At 40.0% G+C, this 26,457-nt stretch overlaps 1 protein-coding gene across 1 annotated transcript in view; it reads right to left on the reverse strand.

Moving 5' to 3' along the window:
- jarid2b (jumonji and AT-rich interaction domain containing 2b) overlaps positions 1-17,245 on the reverse strand; it is a 113,424-nt gene extending 96,179 nt beyond the window's left edge. Inside the window, exon 1 of the mRNA XM_028036201.1 lies at positions 16,592-17,245. Within this exon, the coding sequence (XP_027892002.1) occupies positions 16,592-16,636 (45 nt within the window). The 5' untranslated portion in view covers positions 16,637-17,245. The remainder of the gene's footprint in view (positions 1-16,591) is intronic.
- Positions 17,246-26,457: the final 9,212 nt, after the last annotated feature.

The following is a 26,457-nucleotide window of genomic DNA, read 5'->3' on the forward strand; positions in this document are numbered from 1 at the left end:
GCACCTGCTAAATTCAAGTGCCTTTCAAGCATGTTAAAGGATAGCAGCTGACCAGCAGTGTGCAGCACATTTCCAGGCCTTTCATTAAAAAGACATCAAAGCCAAAGACATGGATGAAACACTGTCAGCTGAAGGATATTTGCAAACAGGACATACAAAAATTATTGCTTCTTAAGTTTGGATTCAGCAAACTAATAAAACTCCTTAACAGAGGGGCAAAGTCCACATTCTGATGATTCAAAATACAATAAAAAGGTTCAAGTTCCTACAGCAAATGCCAACTAACGGTTACATCATATCAAAGTTACTGGTGGTTTAAAACTAGAAAAAAGAACTATTGGTCTAAAGAAAGCCACATCTTGAAGTGGCTTTCTAATTCAGTCCTAGGGTCAATATTCAGCATGTTGTAAAGGTATACCCAAATCTGATTAACTGAATTTAAAAAAGGTTGACATGCTAAGCAGGAAATTGCACCATTTTAATCATGGCTTGGAGCAGGGATATGTCTACAACGAGACAAAAACTGGTAGTGTACAACAATAAACTACCGTCTGTAAATGTGACTAAATCATTTACTACAAAACAAAAAAACTTTAAAAACCTGACTTTTGTGCCAAAACACGAAGAGATCTCTTCCTGAGTTTGAACTGTAGTTGCAGGTAGTTTCCAGATAAGGCCCAACACTATCCCATGAGGATAGTGTTACTATGGTGCAGCTGGGGTTTAATTATAAGCAACGTTGAGGTTGGCTATGATTGAGTCTCAGCTTGCTCGTCTTAACGGTCCCTGAAGTGGAAATGGCAGAATACCCATGAGGAAGGAGAGGTGCTTCCCAGACGTACAAAGGCTTCCAACAAACACAGAGACCGGCGACACAGGAAGCCCACAGAGAGAGGGGGAGCATGTGACCATTAGAAGATTCTCAAAACCCCCCTTTGCTCTTCAAAGTCTGACAGTACTGCACTGATCACACCTACCAGCAAGAAAGAAACTGAAGGGAGGATGAAGGAAAAATAAGGAAGAGAAAAAAAATTAGAGAAACTGTCATAGGTTTTGAACGTCCATCATCCTTGCAATTCCACAATTAGAAGAAAATATTTTATCAGACACACTAAATGAGAAATAATCACGATGTTGCTGGATATCTGTCATTCATTTAGTTAGTGAGTCATATCATGATGGGTCAACATTGGGCACAGTCACAATAAACTCTGCCAGTGAACGACAGCCGACTTCAAACATCAATCCATCTGACAAGTTTCTCATATATCAACTCATTCATTTATGGAAATCACATGCAAACTGGCTGTCAAGCTCTGGACGAATCTACAAGGCTTGGACGAAATTCATTTCCCTACGCATGATTATTTTTGCCGCTTTCTGCTACACAAAGCAATGAGATCACTTGTTTATGGAACGCTTGTCGAGAATGAGGAAATGCACAAGCCGGGAGATCTCGGAAAGTGGAGGCAGTTGAGAATGGACCCGTTGCTGGTGTCAAACTATTCCATTTCTTGTCCATCCATCAATTGCATGTCGCTTTTCTGAGAGTTTCGTCATCCCAGCGAGGATCTATCGCTTTTCTGGAGAGTCCCAAGAGTTTGTTTGGTTTGAAAAGCTGTTTGGAAACTTTACAATATGTCTGCTGAGCAAAACATGTAAATGTAGGTCGACTGCTAGAGGAGATAAACTGACTAAAACAACCTCCTGACACTGGCTTCTCATACTTGAGTTAACTGCTGATATACTTTGCACAACTTCATAGCCATTTTGAACATCACTGATTGGCTGCAGAATACTTATATTACATGTATCTTCTGATTTTTAATTAGACCTGTAAAATTTATGCATCACCATGCAGTTTTTTTGTCTATTCATTTTCTGATATCAAATCCTAATAATTAATCCTTAGTTACTATTTTTGTTCCTTCTCATATAAGTGCAAAGAAAATGGCAGAAAATAAGTCCCTGAGTTATCCAATAAAGAGCAGAAAAGCAAAGAGGCAAACTATTTCTGCAAAGCAAACACCTAATAGATAAAACTAAAGTTAGTGGATATATGTTCTATATGTTAAGTGTATGCATTATGTATTATCCAGGCATATAATGTCAGTTTACAGCACAATCAAGTAACTATGTTACTTTCAGTTGTTATAAAAATGCTGTATTAAAAAGAAATTTGACAAAGCAAATTGGGCCTCTGTCCCTTTAAGAAGCTCCTGCTCTTTCAGACACTCCGCCTTCCATCCGTCATCACAACGATACTCTATTAAGCCATTTACAACCATTCTTAGTAGCACTGGACTGAGAAGTAGTTTGCATGATAAGCTCAGCGGACTCGTAGACCACCAGGTGTTTGCCAATTGCTGCTATCGCTAGTCTGGAGGAGCTGTGTGGGGAAGGAGTGCTCCATCAGGTGAAAGGTCAGCTGGAGACTGCATCTCTGAGGAACTGTGAGAGCGAGTGTTTAAGCACTCCCAAACTGTTGAGATCCTTGAGATTTAAGGATTGCTCAAACATGGATGTAAGAATCAAAGCAGCACTCCATGTATGTTTTGATGAGAGAATAACATTAAAACACGACATAATGCTCAAAAAGGGTCGACATTTACAATATGGCCTACCTCCCCCTTGAATATAAGGATCGGTACTGTTGTAGCTTTTGGGTTTAAAATTTTGCGTAAACATACCAATGCATTCCAGACTACATTATGTGAAAAGGTGAAAAACAATTACATGCTGTTGCCATCAGTTTAACACGAAGACAAGAATCAACTGACTATTATACAAATAGCAGCAGCTGGAGGAGCCGGGGGTGGTGGGTGATCATGTACAGCTAGGAATTCTGGGCCTCATGTCAGCAGCTGACTCTGGATCTGGAACAATAAATATCTAATCCCTGTCATGTAACGAGGCCAGGGTGCACCTCTGGACCCAATAAATCAATCAGGGTATTCCATGTAGGTGACCCTCGCTGCAGCAAGAGGAAAATATTTGAAAAAGAAAAAGCTACAACAATGCAAGTAAAAAAGAATAAACTGAGTTTGGAAACAACAATGGCAATGCAGAGGAATGAGGTGGTGGAAGCCTGGTTTATTTTCTGTCACCGTGGCTCATAGATTCATTTGAAATAATATGTCAGAAGGTTTAATAGCTTAGCTGAATCCTGTACACAGTCTGAGTTTTAAAATAATACCCGTTATTACTGTCCGACTGTTCAGTGTGAAGCTTTAACAATCAGTTTGACTTGTGATCAAGCAGCTGATCGGGAGGGAGACTGCTGCGTAAACTCATGCTGACGCCAACATTAAAAAGCCAGCGTAAACCAATTATATTCCGATCAAGCTAATCAATGTCACAAGCATGACCCCAGAGTGTGTGTGACATGTGCCATTTCTCAAATCTCTGCCACATAGATTTTCATCTACTGCAGCAAACGCGGCGTTAAAGGCGAGCCAGCAGCAGTCACAGCTCTGACAAATTCGTCCCTCCATGAAAATGAGCAGTGGATAGATTTCAGCATGCAGCCTGCCAGAACCACGGGAGGGAGACTAAATGATTATGTTCCAACAACACCATTCCCGCTCACAGAAAAACAACAATCAGGGTTCTAGGTAGGATATTGCGGCCGCGTAAAATTAAAGGGGAGAGGGAGCGAGACAGACAGGGGAGGGGGGAGGCTGATTTCATGGAGATAATCAGAGCCTGCAAGCATGTTTGACTGTCTCCAAATGTGCTGCTGGGAGAGATAACCTGCAAATAATAGGCAGCACAATATGTACATTATTTATATTTCTGAGTTAAGATACAAAGTAACTTAAAAATTTTATTTCAAATGTTAACGAAAACACAGAGTAGTTAGTGTTCTGAAGGTTAACAGGAAGCGGGCTGAGGTGATAAGGAGATAAGACTACCATTACGTGTAATGTTTAATGGAAGCTAATACAGACAACAGAACATTCAACCAGGAGCCCAAAGAGGAACAATTAGCAATCAGCCAGGTTATGTTAGTACACTGATTTTTCTATTTTTATTTTTTCTGTTATTATTATTATTTTCAGCCATGTTGGTTTCAGCCATGAGTGCAGTGTGACCCAAGCACTCACACTGTTTGGGTCAGGTCACTAAAAGAACATGAATATGCCTCACCCCCAAAAAAGACCAACACCCCAAGCTCATTTATTTCAGTCAAAAGGAGAACGCTTAAAGAAAAAAAAAAGCTCATACTGTCAGAAAGGCAATGTAAATGATTAGTCATCATGTGAGTCAACACATTTGTGACATTTGTCACAGCTCTTTTACAAATGAAAAGAAAAATATTGACAGAGATTAAAAATAAAAAAGAATTTTCACCTGAATCACAGTGTGGTGATTATACTTAGTTTGTAAAATTAAATTTCCAGAAAACCTTTTATAAATAGAAAAAAAAAAAAAAAAATACACACAAGGAGGATGGTGAAGGAATTTACACCAAAAAATAAAGACATGCCCACCAAGAGTTTGAATTTCTGGATCAAAACTGAGATGCACAGAAAAACAGTCTGCAGACTGGAATCAGTTCAGATCTAGTGTGACCTGTAGTGACCGATGACCAGCCAGCTGGAAGCTTAAAGACCTCATCATCTTCCAACCCCTGAATGCACCATATGCAAGTGCTTCCAAAGCACACAGAAAACACCACCTCTTCTGTGTGAGAAAATCTGCATCTCCTCTACAAATGCAGAATTCAGTCTAGTAAAGAAAGATTAGGAAACAAAGCCAGAGATATTGCAAGAGAGGCCTTGAGCACTAGGGCTTACACTGAGATCATGATAACTGTTCAGAGTCTGCACAAAGAAAATAGGCAAGAAGTAATTAAAAGATTTCAACTTGTAGTTTGGACCAAATCTGAATTTCTGCACTTGAATTCTTAATCATTAAAACAGAAATGCTTCATTGCTTTAAGAATCAAAGAAATGCAAACCGTAAAAGGAAATTTTAAAAAAAAGAAAGTAAGCAGCAAGGGAAGAGCAGAAAGACAAGGAGGATAAAAAGAGAGGTAATTAATAACAGCCCTGATACAGTGGGGACAAAGAATGAAGTTGATGCATGAGGGGCAATTAGATGGCATCCGTGGAGCTACACAAGACCGATGCACTCCCAGTTTTACAGCACCTACTGACGCTTGGGGGATGACGACCAAAGAGGAAGCAAGAAATGGGAAGTAAATTGAATTATTTTCAGGCTAAGACAGAGAAGAATCTCATGAAAATGTCAATATTACACTAGTGTAAACTACAAAAGCTACAGTCAATGCACAGCCAATTGATTATGATAGACCCGGCCGACACTTAGTTTGACTTTAAGTCACATGGCCTGCTAATAGCTGTCAATTAATTGGATAACTTCATTACTGTGTGCATTTTCTGGATTAAATGGATCGTTTGGTGTGTAAATGCTCACAAAGAACAAGGCTTCTTACAAACAGCACTACTGCATCTAAAGTGATTCACGGAACGAGAGGAAATCATGGGGTTTTCTGTTTTTTAAAACATCAAAACACAGAAGCCACGAAGGGACTAGTCCCCCAAAATTCTCAAGAGATAAACGCAAAACTCAGCATTTATCATATGGGTTTTTTCTCCTCATTTTGTTTCAAGTTGTAAGGTGCCAAGTAACATGCACAAGATGCTTTGACTCAAAACAGATAAAAGTCACAATGGCTTATTTAAATAGTTTACCGACAACAGAAAATCCACCCTTTGGGTCAGTCAGTCATAAGAACACAGAAATTCATCATCGAGAGACTCCATCCACCACTGTTTAATTTCCACATCTTAAATGTTGCTTATTTATCTTTCAATCAATATAATCTAACTGTACATATTGCTTTTCCAGCCAATGGAACATGACGAGAATTAAAAACGTCATGCGTGACTTCGCGCTATGACTAATCTGAAATTCCACTCTCAATTTCTGTGTCTGAACGATGAGGCGGCTTATTCAGAATGAAATTTATTGTCAACAATGGCAAATTAAATAAAAAGGTTCACTGTCAGGAAACAGTCCGCCGTCACGAACTGCGAAAGAAACAAGCTTCTTATGACTAATTCTGTTTTATTTCAAAATTCGTCACAACATCTGGGCGATACGAGGAAGAGCCTGTTTTGGCAAAAAGTTATGTTTTCTGTTCTCTGAAAGAGGGTGACTTACTCATTTCTAATGTATTTTGTTTTCTGCTACCAGCTTTGTGTCTTTTGGAGGAGTTCGATGGAATTCCTTTTCACTTTTTTAACAGAAACTTTATGTGTAACCTGAAGGATGTTTTCCTCGTTCAGAAATCTCGTCAACGTATCGGTTTCCATTCAAACCTGTGGGTGAGTAGGTGGGCGGGGGGATAAACAAGTCCCCTTACTGACACAAGCACTTGTCTATACAGCAGGCAGAGTGGTAGACTGTTACCGTTAAACATCAAAGCATTAATTGTTTTTGTAAGATACACACCAACTTTTACCCGCCTTATAAGTTTCTATGTGCACGTATATACATGTGCAGTAGTCGGCCAGGTTTAGTCAATAAGCTCATTTCCTATCCAGTTCCTAAAACAATTGAACCTCAAGACACAAACATTACATCACTCCTTGAAGTGACTGTCAAAGGCACATCTTAGACAAATGCTTTACACTGAATGTCGGCAGATATTTCACACGACGGTGTGCTTAATTAGATTACCGCCGTCCTCTATGGGTGTACTTCTCAACGATCTGCAAATTCCAGGCCTTGTCCGCAACCCCCGGGACCGTGTGATGTTTGATCCGGGGCCAGAGAAGGCCAGCCAGACATTCAAGCCCGGGCCCTGGCGCCCTTCCCTCAATGCAGCTTGCACTATAGCTCCCTGCTGTGAGGCCTGAAGGAAATCTCACTGCCTACAGAATTGTAGAAAAAACAAAAGAAAAGGCTCTTATCTATTGAGCGGGGGTTAAAGCGAGAGGAACAATACATTTTACACCCAGGCGACTTCTCTCTGTGGAAATGCTCAAGAAGTACCTATTGCTTTGAGAGGGAAAAAATCAATACGCAAAGAAGCGAAGAAAAAGAATCAATGCTGCATTACTGACTTACCGATTCACACCTTTTAAAAATACTTTCCACCTACAGGAATAAAATATTTCAATAAATAAAACAAAAGCCTAACAATTTAATTAATACAAATGTTACAGCTCAAATGACGATTAATAGCGAAAACAAGTGTAAAAATAATTTGAGAAGATCATTCAAATTGATGGACGAGCGCAAGATGTTAAAGAATAAAATATTCTTAATACAGCCAAACAATTTTAGAAAATCATGCAATTTGCAAGACAGTTGTATTGTATACTTTTTATGCTGCATGAAATCAAGAAGTGTCACCAAACACAACACAGGCAAAGATAATCTGAATACTAATCAAACATCCAGCCCACATCTATTACAAATGCAACAACTGATGGAGTGAGGGTTTACAGATCCCTACGTCCTGAACCACCGGCTAACCATTAGCCATCACCGTAATGATGTTGTGACTGCCAAGCAGCTGGATAAAACTTAAGGCTCCCAGATACTCAAGTGTATTTCACTTTTCAAATGTCTGTGCGTACTCGAAGCGAATGTCTGCCACATATGTCCACACAAAGGTAAAATTTTACGATCATAACCTGTGTTGCAAGGTAAAACTGTTCATTTCAAACTGTTTTGTATGCAACCCCAAGCTCATAAGTCACAAGGATAGGCACAAGCCAGACTGCCATTTTGTGTCACTCTAACAGGTGTGCCTCGCTGCATTGGTGGATGAGCATAAATTGGCTCATAAAACTTGCTAGTATCCACTTGTAAAGCGGGAAATTAAGGAATTTGTTGCGAGAAACATATGTAATCGGTATGCTCATCGATGAAATCTCAACCGCCTGAGTGTGCGGAGCTCACAGAAGATGCGCAGTACGCCACAGGATATGGGAGCCTTACGTCAGCATGTTATGACTGGCCAATGCTTCTTGGCTAACAACTGTAAAGAAAATAGTTTTGTGAATTTCTGTATTGTGGACCAAAACAAAAACAAACAACAAAAAAAGCAGAAAAGTGATTAACAGTTTTCCCAAAAGATTGTGGTAATTTCATCTTGTTCTCACACTGCCTTCCTCATGAGCTGGAAGAATCTTAACAACCCTAAAAAATGTATTTAAAGTTCCATGGCAAAAACACAATAACTTATGAAATAATAAAGTAGAACCTGATTCATCAGCCAAAGCAGGACGGTGCCAAAAAGGAACTGAACTGAATATCCAACAGCTTATTAGCGGTAAGAAAAAACTGCTCCGTCGTAAAAGAAATTATTTATAGATTACTGCTCTTGGTAGAAAGCTTGTCAGATTCTAACACATAACAAGAGCCTTTATGAGTGTACTCTGAATAGTTAGATTATTATGATCCCTGCACTGAACACATGATTCTGTCTAATCAGCCATCTTCATGGAAAATATAACATGTCAGCATTTACCAAAGCCAGAACATAGTTGGGATTTCCTGATCTTAGAAGCACGATTAAATATTTTACTTTACGCAGAAGCGTGGGTTTGACAGCAAATCTGACATTTTAGGCGCAGAGAAAAGCGTGTAAGAGAGGGGGATCAATACTTGACTGAGCCTCTGCTCTGCTGCCTCATCCCCCGAGGCTTAATTCGCTGGATGTTTAAAGACGAGCGATTCACAATAGGGGATCAGATGGGATTGACCACGGGATGAAAATGTGAGGAGTGTTTATTAAACCGATGTCGCCGAGACTAGGAGCTGTGGGTGAAGGTGAGCCGAGATCGTTCAAGAGGCTGTCCAAGAGACACCCGTAATGGTTATTAACAGCTAATTCCTGTCTAAGTTGCAATTGCCTGGTGATACAGAAACCTCCTTTTTATGCTTTAAAGCATGGGGATCGATCAAAACTGAATTTTGAGAAACAAACATGAACACTAAAAGACTGATAATATCATAAGCAGGACATATAGTGCTTTAAGAAGAAATAAAATAAAAGAGAAACTTGTCTCCTTTGACCCCAGAATTGCTGAATTGTCCTTCAAGGGCCTATGTAAAGTCCACAAGGCCAAAGCAAAGACAAAGCTAAAGTGTTGATTCAGCTTCATGGGGATACTGAACGGATAAGCAGCACCAACCATCCCCACACACACACACACACACACACAAACATGGATGAGTGAGCATGTGTGTCCGCAGACATACAAACACATGCAAGCAGCCTTTCAGAGCCTGACCAGCTGTCCTACTCCTCCCACCCTCCCATTCCCATCCCCATCTCCATCCAAACCTACGGGAGGCCGGAGGATATAAATCACTTGAACGAAGACGTGCACAGAGGGAACACAAGTGGTGTACGTGACACACACAAACCTACAGCGCTGAGTCCAAACTTGCCTTGCATTATCTACTAGCGCATATGCAGTCAAATACACCTACGCGAGCTTTTACACACACTTTGTATAACAAAGAAAGTCACACCCAGTTTATGGCATTACGCATGCAAATAGCTCACACAGTTTATGTGCGCAAGATACGGAGCAGAGTTGGCCTCAAAGTCAATTTATCTCACATACTGGCTCTAGGTGTGCTCTTAAATACCTGTGCATGCTTTTGTGTGTATGCGTGAGTGAGTGAGTGAGTGAGTGAGTGAGTGAGTGAGTGAGTGAGTGAGTGAGTGAGTGAGTGAGTGAGTGAGTGAGTGAGTGAGTGACGAAGAGATCAAGCTTGGTGCAAGCACCTGATAAGCAGAGAAGGTTGTATTGCATCACAAGATACTGGGCTCTGCATTACATAATGTGGAAAACTTAGAGAGTAAAGGTTACTCATGTTGATGAACCTTCCTTTGGTCGTCCAAACTGAAACTGCTGGCCTCAGGGCGCCAGCAGGGAGGAAGTCAACTCTCCTGGCAGAGGCACACCTTGTAGATCATTTTCCCATAAAAGTCTCCCCTGCTTTCAAAATTATGGTTTTATAGACACTAAAGCTTTCTTCTGATAACGCAATTCTATGAAAAATCTCAAAATATATAATAGTCAATTATGATTCTGTTGTCTTAATCTTAAAGAAAGAAAAACTCAGTCAAGTTGTTTTAAAACCACATTTAAATCCCAATGTGATAGTTAAAAAAAAACAAAAAACATTTTACATTTCAAAATGACTTGCCTCATTTTATTATTTTGGTACCTATCAAGCATCCTTGTAGCACACAGTCTTACAGCATTGAGGAGCTACGGTAACTATGTGAGCTTTGTCATACAACCCACCCTCGTAACCACCAGGAGGTTAGAGTAACTACGTAATCAGCTTTATATCATTAAGCTGCTACAGTCACTACAGGCTATGTTCTGATATCACCCTTGAGCACTGCGCCTTTTTCAGCGAGGTCTACACAGGCTAGCTCATGCTAAAAACAGAAAGACTGATACAAAATGTGGAGCTTTTAACAAGACAATCTTTTATTTAGAGGCGTTTAAGTCAAAGGTGAGCACAATTTATGAAATATCCGGTCTATTCTCAGGAAATTAGCACCTTAACTGTCATGAAGTCACCAGTGTTGACTAACATGTAAGTGTTTTGGGGGTGACAGTTAAGGGGCTAATTGAATTATAAGTCTAAACACACATGACTTTGATTAAATTTTAGAGATTTATTTTATCCAGTGAGTCCCATTTTATTGTTCAATCATACGTATACAGAAGAAGAAAAAAATTACACTTAATTATCTAACTTCAAAACTTGGCTCTGCTGCTCATAGTTGCTAATGTAGCTATTTGGGAAAATCATACCTGATCACCAAAAGCAGCAGTCAGATGGTCTTCCTTTTTATTATTTGAATGAGTGTCTATTTATATACTCTTATCACTAAGTTGAAAACATAAGTTTTGATGTGACAAGTTAAATTCTGATTAAAAGTCTCTAGAAAAGCCTTTTTTCTTCAGTAATTCTGATCTTTATCTATGGAGTGAGGAAACAATCCTGCAACATCAATTATTTTCCCTGCTCATCCCCTCATGGAAAATAATAATTCCTTACTTTTCAAGTCTGGATGGGAGCACTGAGTGGGCAAGCCAACTTTACTCCTCAGAAATGTCTCTGGCAGCAGCAACTGAACAAGGCCAGAGTGATGCGACGCTGGGCCTGCAGCGTGGGAAGGCTGCTTCCTCACATGAACCACAACAAGTGATGTTCACCAAACTGCCAAATTTAATTATTTAGCATGTGTCGCTAAATAAGAGGAAGCGATGAGACCGACTAGGTCTGATTATGCGTTCTGTGTTTCCCTACATCTGAGGTCTGTTTTGCTCTTTTTTTTTTGTTTGTTTAGCTCTTTGGAAATCCAAATGATGGATTCTTGTCTTGTTGGAAACTGATTCTCTCTCATGCTGATAAATACAGCACGGTCATGGGAAAACTGACTAAGCAAAAACACGCCTATGAGGATGACACCCATTTCATAACCGCCTTTCACGAGTGCCACGTGGAGTGCAGCCATAGTGAATGTATGGTAGTAAAATAAACAGGCTGTAAAGCACCTCTTTTGCCAAAGTGCACTCAGCTTTGCCCTGGTAGCCATAGTGACAAAGGGGTTGCAAAGTGAACCCTGCCATGTTGCACACGTGAGGAGAAGAGAGATTATGAAAGAAGAATTTGCATTGAAACATAAGGTTAAATGAAGCGCACCGAGGCTCGAGCACTGCAAAAAACAACCCCGCGACCCTCTCCTTCGTGGGCCTGCATGGGGCCCACATTTCATTTGGACAGGCCAAAGAACGCCGGAGCGAGACAGAGGGACACAGAGATAAAAAGAGGAAAAGGAGGAGAAGAGAAGAGGGGTTGGGGGGGGTTGAGTCTGTGCCTTTGCACTCCCCAGGCTCTCTATTTTTGTTTCCTCTTTTTGTGCGAGCTCCGGCGCACACACTCGCGCAGCGCAGTGGATTTTCAACTTGGTCCTCATCAGTTGTGGGCCTGATGAAACGAACACTGACAGCCTCTTTACATTTGTAAAGGCCCCTGCAGCAGCTGGGCTTGTCACACACACACGCACGCCCACGCCCACACACACACACCTAAAGGCTTTGAATCTGAGGCCTAGCCCGAGCTTGGGCCAACAGGAAGAGCCGACTCTGCACAAAATGGCCCTGGCCGCACTGAGCTGCACTCCGCTGCGACTCTCGCTAACGCGGATAACCATCCACACAATGTGTGTCATGTTTTGTTAAACAGAACAACACCGCCCCGCATCAGTCTTTGATACCTCATTCATGACAAAGTTTTTACCATTTAAAAAAACAAGCTTTGTAGAATAAAAATAATAAAACACACCTACACAAAATACAGTTTTCCACCTAAGAGTAACACTTACAAATCTAGATTAAAAAAAAAAACTTGGCAGTGTATTTTACTTCAGGAGGTATTAACGTGTCTAATCATAATCATAGCCAAGCCCTGTTTGCCTTAATTATATTTTAAATCATTCTAAATTTTAATATCAGTCGCAGACAGCGAGTGTTTGTTGGGAGCACAAGGTGGGGGTTAAGGGGCAACAACTCACACTTGTGTTTCAGGGGAAATGGTTAAGCCAAGCATGTATAATTGTCTTACGCTAATTAGGGGGAGGCAAAGAGAGGGAGGAGGGGTGGAGCGATCCGTATGGGCCAGGAGTCCCATCTGAAAGCCTGGAGAGGAACTCCTGGAGCAGGAATCTACACACTTGGTGGGAAAGAAAAGACAACTAAAAAGTTTTTTTTTAAGGCCTATTTTGGTCTAAGCCAGAGTCTACACATCAACCACATCTGGGGGAAAAAAAAAAGTCTAGACCTTAAAAAAAGAAATCATGTCATTTCAGAAAGGTTCAGAAAAACTGTTCTATTCTGGATCTAGCTTAAATTTGGATTTGAATGACTCATCATTTCCTCAAACATCCCGTTTCCATTAATGCAGGGGAAGATTTACACACATGGCCTAGTTAAAAGCCTTATCTTTGCCGTCTACAATCAAACTCCTCCTTCAGCAAACAGCAGCTAGTTTTAATTAATCTCAACTACTGTGAATGAAACTGCTCGGTCACATCAGAGTGTATCACGTAACTATGCTACGACCCAAAAAAATAGGAACAAAGATCAAGCTGTTCTTCTGTCAGCCTTTCCAAACATCTGTCTCCTTCAAGTCGCCCCACATTTGCGCTGCTTTCCAATAAAGGCTGATACATCAGCACATTGTGTTACTGACACCGAGGTGCTGAAAGGAAACAAAAAACATCTGGTGGCCATAAGAGGTCATGCATGCAGATGTGATAAATCCCTATAAAAAGAGACTGTGTTTTTTTTTTTACACTTTCCTAAAAAAAAAAACAATAAGTGGTAAATTCAAACTAGAAAGTGCCAACTGTAAGCTATTAATTCAGTATTTTAATGTAAAACTTATGAGTTAGAGTCATGTGGCCATAAACTGAAAAACTGTCTTTAAGAAACTATTACTCTGGCTGCGATGAAGCATTAATGTTTCTACTTTCAGACATAATGTTGCTCGTATAAAACTGTTGCTCAATTTAGCAACCTATTTCGTAATGTTGTTAACTTTTTGGGTTTATTGTGGAAATCTGTTGGCCAACAGCAAGGCCAAAGCTTAGAATAGGCCAACATGGACAGTAGACCAGGATCTCAATGTTTTGAGGTTACCCCATTATCTTTTAATGAATGGATATTTTGAAAGTAACATCTAATATAGTTCCAAGCAAAATATCTTATCAGGTAAGGTGTTTCAATCTGTCAAATCTAAGCAATCTGCAACAATTTGAAAACAGTGAGCCCTACGTCTGACTAAATCTGCAACTTTGAACAGAACACCTCCTTTGGTTTTGTTTGTTCTGTACTGTACTGAAAGGGTTGTATGACCACATAAAGGTTCGACATAGTTAATATATCACTTTTGGTTAATTTATTTAAATGGATTAAGATATTTCTAGAAATCATGCAGTGTTAAACAGATAAATTCAGAGAAACTATCTTCATGTAGACAAGGGCCTATGTGTTCCCAACTAAACATCAATCACAAAATGTACACATGAAACAATTTATCTTGGTAGTAAGGATGTTTAATTACAGGTTTTCATTACTAGACATAAAAAGTCATAACATTTAAGAAAAGGGACTGTAATCCTGAGACAATAACAATAAATGATCTGTGCAAAGCACACAACCGTGGTTAAAAAAAAATAATATATATATATATATATATATATATATATATATATATATATATATATATATATATCTTATTTGCTGTTTGTAGTATTTTTACACTGTTTGTTCCATTAGATTGTTGGTAACCCACTGAAAAAAGGACTTAAACCCAGTGTATAAGATACACTGTGTCTCCAAACTGCCAGGTGAGATAGCTACAGCCTTAAACAGGCTTCCTTATGCCAGTAGGCGATGTAGTGAACTTAGTCTGTGTTCCCAACTGGTGGAGAATTTCACTATTTATCTGAGTTAATTTACATTTAAAGTAAGTTGTGTTTTCGCAGTCAAGCAAAGGCTGAATTAAATCAAGATTGCTAAACTAAACATGACAAATACATTGGATAATAAAGCTCACAGTATGCTAATCAGCTAAAGGTGTTGCTAGATGGTGGCAAATACAATGCTTGGTATGTGTGGAATGTTCACTTTTAAACGCCCCCGCCAAAGTAGGCTTTTCTATCAGATACAAAATCTCTTTCCATTATGACCTATGAACACATCACACTAGCGAGTGAATTGATTGAACAAATCACAGAACTTCAGCCTATGGTAGTTTCTTCAGCAGCTGTGATGGCTGCGAACAGATTATTTTTGTTTTTTAAGCGATGGGAGTAAATATGGGAGTAAATATTTGTATGTCTTAATGTGTGTCTGTCATCTGTTTTCATTGCTAACCAAATTACACTTTCATTTTGTGATACATGCTACAATAATACTAAAGGTAACAACTGAATGTTTACTAAATATGACTAATGAAATTAATGTGTCCTGTCCAGTGGCATTCTGATTGGAACAGTTTCACAACTGGGAATAAACGCCACCCCCAAAAAAAAGGTGATAAAATTTTGTGGCTATCTCTAGTTAATAGGGAACCAGAACTGTCTGTTGCCCAGGGGCCTGCATCCTGCTAAGTCCGACCTTGCCAACAAGAGGAAACACTTTTTAGAAACGTTTCAATTAATGTGTGCCGGAGTTGTGATATCAACTATGAAGGTTTAGGACAATTTGAGAACAGAAGTGCTACAAACTTTAAATCTTCAGTCACTAAGGAACCAAACAAGCGTGTGCTCGAAACAAACCACACAATGATGACATTGTCATTGTCGCTTTGCGAGGTATAAAGCAATGAAAGAAGAGACGGGTACGAGTCCAAAACGCGCAAGGACGCGAGTTAAAAAGCCAACACCAAGCGGAATAGTTCCGTTTCACAGGCCCCCTTCCCCATAAATTCACCAGAAAGAAAATGGTCGCTTCGTGCATAAGCCTCTGCAATGCGACTGAACTGAACACAGCCTCTTTTTTAAAAAAGACTGGGTCGTTTAAGAACACGGTGTTCAAACGCCATAGGCCGTTTATAGCGGTGTTAAAGGTAAATTATGAGACCAAACACCGGTGAGCTAAGCACCTCTCTGTAGCATTACAGAAAAAATGGAGTTGTGCTGCTGCAATATGCATCTACTCCTTCGCAGAGGTCATACAGAGAAGATTGGAGAAAAATACAGAGCGTGGTGGAGTTTAGATGTTATAATGGACAAATGGACATCATAAGCACATATAACCGCGTCCATTTGTCGTGTGTAAGTGTTGGAAATTGGGTGAATACGCGGAAAAGCATGACCCTCTTTTCCTGCTGCTCTGCCTGACTCTTTATGGAGAAAATTAAAGAGCCACAGCAGTCCGGCGAAACGTGTCGCCCCTGCAGCGAAAAAAAATAATAATAGCCAAACACAGTCTCCACAACACAGTCCCCTTACACGCGTTCCCACAATGAGAGTGGGGTTAATTGTTAAATAATTCGCTGTGAAGATAGAAACGCTCAGCATGGGACGAAATGGAGCAGAGCTATGGCCGACAGGCTCGTCTTCTCCGAGCAGCAAGAAGCGAGGAGCGAACAAAAAACGATGGAGGGGAAAGCCTTTCCTGAAACGTGTTTGCAAGATTGTTACTATTTAAAACATTTCCCACCCTTACGTCACAGCACAGACGCACAGGGCATCCCTTCGGCACAGGGAAAACAAAGCAAAATGAGCAAAACAGTCCACCTTGAAGCAAAGCAGAAACCCCTAAAACATGTCTGGTGTCGAAGAACCCGCTGGAGCTCAGACACTAAATAAACACCACAGTCTCTTTACAGCGCAACTATGTCACTGTTTAAACTTTTATTTGTTACATTTTAGAGGTTATTCGACTCGGACGGCGCATTATTGTAACCTTCGCAGCCCCCGATGAAAAAGTTTATGCGTTTTCACAAAGGCAAACTTGAATAGATTTCGGCGAGCATTTCAAGCAAACACAATTCTACTTACGTATTTCTTCTGGATGATATTCCTCTTAGGTCTTTCCTTGCTCATTATGCAATCCTCCAAAAGTAAAATGTTTGGCTATAGAGAGAATGGCCACATGAATTTCTTTTCTTTCGCTCTCGCCTCTCCGGGGCTCCACCAACAACTGACTATTTAAATCCCCGGCTCTGTGAGGAAAAAGCTCGCTAGCTCTTGCAGAATCCTTCCTTTCGGTGCTTCCTTGTGGGTTTTTATGTAAATCCCAGGATTCAAGCTTCGGCGACGAGCAGAGAAGGACCGGACCCGAACTCATTCAAGGATAACATAGTCAAAAAAAAAAAAAAGAAGAAGACAAGAAAAACAAACGCACAACAATAAGTTCCATTCGCCCGAACGGCTCTGCTTCTCGTCTCTCCCCCGATCTCTCGCTCTTTCTCTCTTTCGCTCTCTCTTTCTCTCTCTCTCTGTCTTCACGCACATGAATACCGCTGAAGGGGTTTAAATGTCGCCGAGTCACATCTTTATTCAAACGTGCAACAGCAACGGGGAGAGAAAAATGAATGAATAAAAAAATGAAAACAAATAAAAACGTTTTGTCGTCGCGTCTTTTCTAAGCTGGAGCCTGCGGACGTCGAGAGAGCTCTCCAGCGGCACTGCTCTGCCTACTGAGAGCAGCTCCTTTCTTCCTTGCCTCAGCCTATCACAGCCCCCCTACCCAGTGGCAGCTCTAGAAAATTTTGCATGGCGAGGTGGGGGGCAAAAAAAAGTGGCAAGAGCTCCAGGCACGGTGGCTACGCTGGACCTCCTCGGTGTACAATACAAAAATCCACTTTAAGTAAATAATCAAGGAGATATCCACAAAACACTTTGTTGTCACTGTCTCTTCTATGAAAGACATTTTTTAAAGGGGCAGTATAATGTAAATTTTTTTAGCTTTATATTATGTTGTAATGTTACTATTAATGTGATTTTTTTTCCATCAAAAACATATATGCAGTGTTGCTTTATCTTTCATGCATGTTTTATAAATCCTTTAATCTCCAGCAGCAGCCATTCAGTGTAAAATGCTTAGAGGGACCAAGCACTGCCTTCGAGGATGAAGCTCCTCCTCTGAGCTGCAGTTTTCAAGCTTCCCACAGCAGAGCCAGCTCAGTTTGTAGCAGTGGCAGCTGGTCATGGCACTTCCTATGTTACCTGCCACAGTTTAATATGGGCATCTGCCATAGGGTGCCAGAGCTGCCATGGCTGCTAATGTTGTTATGGGGAATGCCAGTGGTGCCGATTTTCTGAAAACGTGCTAGTTATATTGCCTGTTAGTAAATTATGAGTTTTGAAATTATGTTGTGATTTAACTATGTAAGACCTGTAATATTTTTGACTGCATTTACATGATGGAAAGTGGCAGTTCCGGTGGTAGCTGCCACAGCTTCAGTGGCAGCTGACTCTGGGTGCCGTGGCTGCAGTGGGAGCTGCCATTAGAAGCTTGCTGTCTCTCGCAACCAAGTTTCGGCCTCACAGAGCAACCCTCCACCACAACTCCCCCACTCAGCTCCTTCAGACTAGTCAGCAGCAATTAGCAAACACCCACACAGTTCCTACTGAGGATTTACTTCTCCTGTAATGGGAAGTAACTCCTCATTACAGGAGTTACTTCTCAGTGCAACACTGGTAAAAACGTATTAACCCTTATGAGGATGTTGTGATGACTTTCCAAAGGCGGAGTGTTGGAAAGAGCAGGACTTTCTTAAAGAGACAGAGGCAAAATTCCAGGCATCAAATTGCAAAGTAAAATTGCATTTAAATCATATTTGATATCTACACAGTTTTTATAGAAACTGAAGGTAACACAGTTATTTGATTGTGCTATGAAATTATACTATCTCTCTGGAAAACAAAAAAAATGGTTCCCCTTTGAGTGTAAATGTCTATTTGTCTCATCTGCCAAAATTTTAAAAATTCTCATTTTCTTTAAAGTGACAATGCTCTTTAGAAATTTCAGCTCCCACAACATTGTGAGCGCTTTCTCTTGTGTATTTTTTGCATTTATGTGACTTTAGGCACTGGGTTTGCTCATTAGAACTCATGAAATGTATCTTGCTCTGTGAGGTTTCTGTTTCATCATACCTAAACAACGGATTGTTTACAATACATGAAAAACACACACAAACAACAGCGATGTGCAAATACCAACAGCAATGACGTTAGATATTAGAACAATTGTACAAATAACAGCAGGTAAGTAAATGCATATTAAATTTGATGAAAGCAGTGATGGTTATAGCATCTAACAGCTGCTCAGAGGAAGGACATATGATACTACTGCTTTGTGCAGGTAGGACGCAGCAGTCTGTCACTAAAGAAGCGCCGCAGTTCAGTGACATGTCTCATGCATGGGATGGGAGAAATTGTCCAGCAGTGACGATATTTCAGCCAGAGTTCTTCTATCTCCCAACACCTGCTGCACCAGATCATAGGGCCATCCTAGGACAAAGCTGGCCTTCCTGCTGAGCATGTTTGGTATTCTGGTTGAAAGTATTAAATTAAATCAGTGAAATAGCTAGTGTTGTTTGATTCCTATATGTGAGCATGTTCGTTTACTGTTTAAATCTACCAAACGGGAGACGCGGGGAGCATCTCAGTTGTGGTCAAACCATAATGCCGCATCAGCAGTCAAATTTTCCTTCGATCACAGTTAGAAACAGGTGCAAAAATAGGCAAGTTCATCTGAAGTTGGAGTAATAACTTGGAAAATCTAATGTTCCTAGACAATGGCCTCATATAGTTGGACTTCTTGCTTGGAAAGTTAGAGGCCTTGGGGAACACTTCCCTCAAGTTGTTGTTCCGATTTGAAAGTTGGAGATCTCCACGATCCCCTTCCACACCAGCAATAAGAGGTCAGACTTCCAAAAACGCTTCCCCTGTTGTTGGAGTTCATAAAATGAAACTCTGAAGTACCGAGAATGTTGTCCTGTCGCCAGATATGTTAATGTGTTATATAATTTATATATAAATTCAAATTTTAAATCTGTTATGTATCTTCATGGTAACAAACATGTGTTTCTGATGCACCTATTTTAGAATTTAGGGGGGAAAAAAATGTTAGTTTAATTTAAAAAAAGAAAAAGAAAGGTGGCTAAGGAGAAAAAAAAAATATTCCGATGTCTAGACCCAACTACCACAACCTCAAACCACGTGTGTTAAATGTTAAAGACCTGCACTTAATGAAATATTATACTGTCATAGAGTTTGAGCAAAATGTAAAAAATATATTACTTCATTTTATGTTCAAAGTAGCCATTTCAGTTACTGAACTCAGGGCTCCTTGGTGACCTGCATAGGGCATAGTTATTATTTTCCAGACTGGAAACTCAAAAAAATCTGACCTCTGAGTAAACAGAACACACTTTAAGAACCTCCCAGAGGTTCTCTGGGCACAGAATATATATACCTGGGGGGTTCTTTTAATACCTTTGTAATAAAGGATTTTAAGCATATTGTGATAAAAGCCACCTACCCTCTTTTCAGTTCCTAAGTATTTCATTTGTTGTGCTTTACCAGGTAAATTTGTTCAGTAACTAAATCCATTTTCACATCTATTTCTTTGTCTTTAAGCGATGTTTCGATGTTCACATGGAAACACTTTAAGCTCACCAATAAACATGTGCTTAACCAATGGTATCATGATAAGACCAGCAAAGTGAAAGAAGCACCTCTGGTTAAATGCTTGCCCCATTTCACGCCGACTTGAGAAATCAGCTCCATGACTTTCCGTTGCATATCAACAGTGAATTGGTTTCAATGCCCCCAATTTGCATTATAAAACTGATGTGGAAAGAAAAGGTTTAGGGAAAGCAAAGGGTGGTATTTAAATGGTTATGGCAGTACTGCTCTTGAAGACAACTAATAGAAATGTGTCTCTCAGTTTTGGGGGTTTTTTTGTTTTGGTTTTTTACTCCTGCACCTCACGCTTCAACTTTCTGAAAACTAAGCCTTCAAATGTGTTTTCTTTGTTCTCTCTTGGACTGCAGAAATACAGTGTGATTTTCACATCGCTGCATTTTTGCGGCCTGCACATTGTACCCATAGAGTTCAGGGTAGAGACATCCACGAGCAAAGAGAACGGTACTGAGAGCACAGGTTTTACCTCCCGAGAAAAAAGTTTTAGCAGGAGGAGCACAATTTAAGCAAGAGCAGAAATGTCGCAGAAACATAAATTTTGATTGTGAGATGAACTGCTTCGGAGGAAACCACTGCACAAAAGTCAGTAAGAAATGGAAAAGGAAGAATCGGCATCTATGTGATAATCACCGCCATCCATGTTTTAATCATGCTGATTTCATTCTCATTCATGTTACGAGTAGCTATTGATTTATTTTCTGTGTTTGATGCAGATTTAGCATAACCCAACCGAATGATCAAAGCGCCGAACTTCCCCACGAATGCATGAACAAAAATGTCAAATCAATAGTTCACAGGTCAATAATTCCACGCATCTATCACACATGTTTGTTTAGCTTGTGAGTAATAGACAAACCGAATTAGAAAAACAAGTATTAGTGGCAGGGAAGAAAATGCAAGACAGATAATATTCTCTGAAGTCAACTCTTAAATTCTGGTGAATCTAGAATTTTTCACATAAATGTTAAAATGTATTGTCCTTGATCAGTAATCTTACACTATTTTAACAGAGTCAGAGGCGTGCTGTTTTATGATGAGGCTACAGAGCACACTGCCTTTAGCCCCCATCACCTTGTGCTCTCAAGGGGCCTTCTGCCCTGCTGCTGCTGACATTTAGGTCCACATGAATCAATGAGACAAGATGTGGTGGGGTGCCTGATTTTGCAGAAGCCCCCCCACATGGTTCACATTTAGCCCACACTATACACAGGCAGAATAATTGACTGAAATATATATATTTATATATTTATATACATATATGTTTTCTAGCTTTATTTTAAAAGACACCATCATATTTTAATCAGTCAAATGTTCAATACTTTCAAACTCAAGTAGAAAAGCTGTAATTATTGATCCGTATCTGTAACTCTTTTGTGTTATTGACAAATGCATGTTTGATGACGGACATAGGAGGAGCTGTAAACTTGTTGGTCTAAAGCAAGTCAGACCTTATGCTGCCGATCAGAGTTTATTTATAATTCTTGTCGGCTACAGCACAGCAGACAGATTGTATTTATGTCTGGGTTGTTTGAGTCCCTCCTTAAAGTGGCAGCAGTTTTTTGAGAGTGCTGTTTGGACTACATAAATGCCAGAATAATTTGCACCATTTAAGGTGCGTGTGTATGTATGCGTGTGCTTTGTGTGTGTGACGGGGAAGGCCAGGGATTGATTAGAGCTTTCACTCTCAATGTGGTTAATTGCCCAGTGAGGCTTAGCAGACGGTGCTCGCTAGATTGATGTCCGATAGCCAAGAAGAGGGGGAGTCAGGATGTGATTGTGTGTGCATGTGTGTTTAGGCTTGTGGGAGGGTGGGGTACTGGCAAAAAAATAAATCCTAAATTAATGCCGAAAGACTGAATGATTAAATATTGTACACACATGCTGAAAAAACCCAAAGGAAAATCCTTAAAAAAAAGATATGCTAGATTAAACCTTTGTCAACATATCTGTTGAAAATAATAGAGGAAGCACCAAAATTTTATTTAAACAAAGAACAATGTCACCTTTTGTTTCATTTTGCAGTCACAGGATTCGGAGCTCTGTAGTACAATGTCCTAATATTTTAATTTCTTCTCAGTTTGACTCTACGTTTTTGGAAATGATTGTCTCAGTGTGGAGCTCTCAGAGCCAACCACTATGCACCCCTCTACAACATATCATATGATTTTTACACTTGTTGAATAATTAGAGAACTGGCTCAGCTGAAAAAAATATAAATAAATAAAATAAACTGACATGTAAGTTGTGAAATTTGAACCAAATATTGCTGCAGGTGTGGGGGATAAAAATGCAGAGGCAAGCATGAATACCAAATGGCTTCCCACTAATTAGTACTAATAACTTAACATCCAATTCCTAGAGAGTGGCAACACATTTTTAGATTTTGCATGTGACATGCTTCCATTTTATTGACTTATTGTGAAACAGTAAAATCTTTTTTCAAAAAGATGTTGAGCGAGGAAATTTATTTCATGTAGTGGCTTTCTGTCTTGACAGATTTTGGTATAAATTTGACAGATTATTTTAGATTTTCACAGCAGAGCCACAAATAAACATCCCCCTCTGCTAAAAGAGACTTTACTCTTAATGAAGTGGTGCCACATTGGGGTGGCTAACCTATCAGAACGTGTTGCTCCTTGTCTGTCACAAAGCAAATGACGAATGCCAGTCTTAACTTTATCATATTCTTTTGCACTTGGAGACAGGATTCATAAAGATGCTTATGTTATGATATTGTGGGTGGATAAACAAGTCATAAAACTGTGGCTCTCACAATTCACTTCTTTTAGTGCAGACTATTAAATCAACAAAGAAACTGAAGGGTGGCGTACTGAATATTAAATATGTAAAAGGAAAAAAAAGGAGGAAGAAATTGAAGTAAAAACACTCATTATGGATGCATTGACCAGTCATAGAAAAACCTCAAGGCTCTATTTTTGGATTTGTAAATTAATGAACATGATTACTATAGTTAAACATGAATGTTTCTTGAAAAAAAGAGTTATGATAATAAAATTGTGATGTATATTTTTATCTCTACAATGCAGCAAGTTTACGCCCTCAAGCTTTAAAAAACTACTAGGAGATAACTAACTGCAGCTGCAGTATAAAAAGGATAGTTTTCATGTACAGTTTATTTGAAGAGGAAGTACAAGATGACAGGTTCGTTTTAAGGAAGCATTTTTGAAACCAAAAAGCAGCTAAGAATAAAAATGCTTCTACTTGTTTCTAGCTGTGTTCACACAAGGGGCCCTGTTAGCAATCCTTTGTACCCTACAGTGCCATACACTATTCTGTATAAACCCAGAGACTCATCACTGAATAACCAATCAGCCTCAACAGGCACTGTTTCCTGGATTATTACCTGGTAGCTGGAGGGTGGAAAGAGACTTCGGCAGAGTTGCATTTCCTAGAGTTACCCCTATTCTTAGCCCAACAGAATCACCACCATAAAGGTAATATGTGAACAGGAACTCCGGGAAAGTCCAGACCAAATGATCCGCACATTCTGCTGTGTTGCTGAAGAATCAAACTCAGGTCTCAAGGACAAAAATCTGGTGAGGTATTTCACCACATGACTAACCTGAAACACAATATGGTGTGTTTCGAAGAGCCATCTGGAAGTCCTTGAGAGCAGAAACAAAGGGTTGGCACTTGAAGAAAAATGCTCAGATGGTGAATGAATAGGGCTAGGTATCTCTCTATCACCTTTATTTCCCCATCAGGCACACGTAGCTGCCGTTGCAGGACTGTTTTGCTGTAAAATGCAACTCATGAGTTTAAAATCCAACTAAAGATCTAACTATGTTCAACCTTAAATTTTCAAGCATTCGAAACATTTAACTGCTCATGTCTAAAAGACACTCGTGAGGAATAATGCTGCTATATAATGCGAATTAAACAATGTATGTCCAAAAAAGCAGTTCTGAAATATTCTTTAACCTATTTTTAATTTATTTTTAGCATTTTGGAATTGTAGACTATCTTAGTCTTTGAAAAGGATTTGTAGTGTGGTGTGGATGATGACAGACACCTCAGAGGTTGCACCGGCTTTAGGAAACCCCAGCTGAAATTTGAATCTTCGAAGCACTCATTAAAGTAAAGTTAACCTCCCCCACGTCTCCCACCTCGCCCTCTTCGCTTCTCAGGGGCTCGATGGGATCACAAACACAATTTATTGTTCAGAGGCCCCTCCAACACACACAGACACACACCTCCCCTTTCTGAAGGGACTTTGAGAGTCCCCAATCTACCACCATGGATAATTGGACACCTTCACCTAGAGAAATCCCCAGCTGCAACAAGGTAGGTACCAGCTGTGTACACTCCTATCGGGTTTATCAAACACTGGAGATGAGACTGGGACAGACAAGAGCTCGGTGAAATCTTAAACCAGTTCGACTTGAAAGTTGCACAATGCATGTTTAACACAGTCTTTCTGATTCTGTCCACATTCAGTGCAAATCTCCCTTCCTGGGCAGAAGTGTGGTGCAACAGTAAAATTGTGATGAATAAATATATATACACACCCTGAGGCTCCAGTGTGACATTGTCCTGAGGGCATGTTACCAACCATGCCCCAAGTTCACCCACCTGGAAGCTAAATGCAAAACTGTCTGAGGATCAGTCAAAGAATGGCCTGCCCTAATTTTTGCCCTCGAGGCTCATGTTGTGTTTCACTAATGATCTTCTGTCTTTCTAGGTTCATCCGAGTTCATCTGGCTTCTGAAGCTGATCTGAATTTAACCTGGCCAACGGCAGAGATAAAAAAAAAAAAGGATGCATATTTTAAAAAGGTTCAATGACAGAGGATTGTCTGTAGCTCTTTATTAGAGCCCTCATAGTCAGAGTCTGACACCACACTACAGATTTATTCTTGTTCTTCCAAGGGTAAAACCTGTAGCCCTTCGTGTTTCCGGTGACGCTAACGTGTTCTTAAGCTTTTTAGGACCCAAGTTAGCACCAAACAAACTTCCTTTCAAACTTCAAAATAAGAGTCTCAAACATAAACATAAAAGGGTGTCAGTCTTAAAGCATACACCTTTTTAAAATGGACACAGTGGATTTGATTTATTTCACCAGCAAAGTTCTACGCTGAAAAGAAGCGCTTTGTCATTTTAAATCATACAGCAGATCCAGAAAGATCTTTTAGTCCCTTTATATTTTTATTTTAGTTCTCTGTGCTGTTGGTCCAAAATCATTTTTAGTTTAACTTATTTAACTTTTTCATTCTGGTTACTTTGAAAAGACACAAAACATGTCATATTTGCTACAAGGCTATATTCCCTTAACCTTAAAACTCCAGAATGATATGGGATTATTACTTTGTTCTGAGGCATAAAGCCTTGAATTTGAAGAAAAAGTGTATCTGTGTTATGTCTTGGCAACAAACCCATTATTCCCATTCAATCTGACACCATTCAGCAATCTTGTTCCCCATTCTCACGCCATACTAGTGTGAACTGAAATTTGTGGTGGATGAGTAATGGACCATGAATGTCTCATGAGCAGGAAGAACTGTTGTAGTAGTGCCACAGATTTTTGTGTGTATGTGTAGCCCTGCAGGGAACAATACCAGTCAGACACAAAGATGCTTCAGTTCAGGAATGACTGGCTTACTCGTGCGGGTCAAGACCTGCCACAGGTGTGGGGGGGATCCGAGGCTGAATAAGCTTGCCCCCCGATGGTAGACAGCTACAGACTCTGCAGCCCTTTTTCACCCACCAAAGACACCTGCACTGGACACAAAAGCGGTCCCTCTTCGATTCTTTCAGAGCCCGAGCAGGGAGATGCAAAAAAACACATTGTGAAGGACGGCGCAAGTGAAAAAGAAATAAAGCTGTGGAAGGGCTGAGGTGGGGGGTTGCCTCAATCACAGCCATGCGGAAACAAAGTAACACAAACTCAACCCACAGCAGGGAAACAGCTGGAGTGCAGGGGGGTATGGCTTGTTGGGTGGTCCAAAACAGACAGAAAAGAAAGGGTGTGAGCTGGCAAGAGAGAAGTAAGTGAGAACGAAGGACGCAGAGAGAGTTTGGGTTAGAGATGTTGAAAACTGAGGCTTTTAAAGAGAAAGGTGACAAGAAGAACTACAGTGTCTTTGGGACTGTATTGCTTAGACAAGCACAAAGTAACAGAATTCTGATATGAAAGGAAAAATATTATATTTAAAAAAATAATTTATAAAAAAGGGCATCATGCACAGAGCATGT

Source organism: Xiphophorus couchianus, chromosome 13, assembly GCF_001444195.1.
Source record: "Xiphophorus couchianus chromosome 13, X_couchianus-1.0, whole genome shotgun sequence".
Classification (NCBI taxonomy): domain Eukaryota; kingdom Metazoa; phylum Chordata; class Actinopteri; order Cyprinodontiformes; family Poeciliidae; genus Xiphophorus; species Xiphophorus couchianus.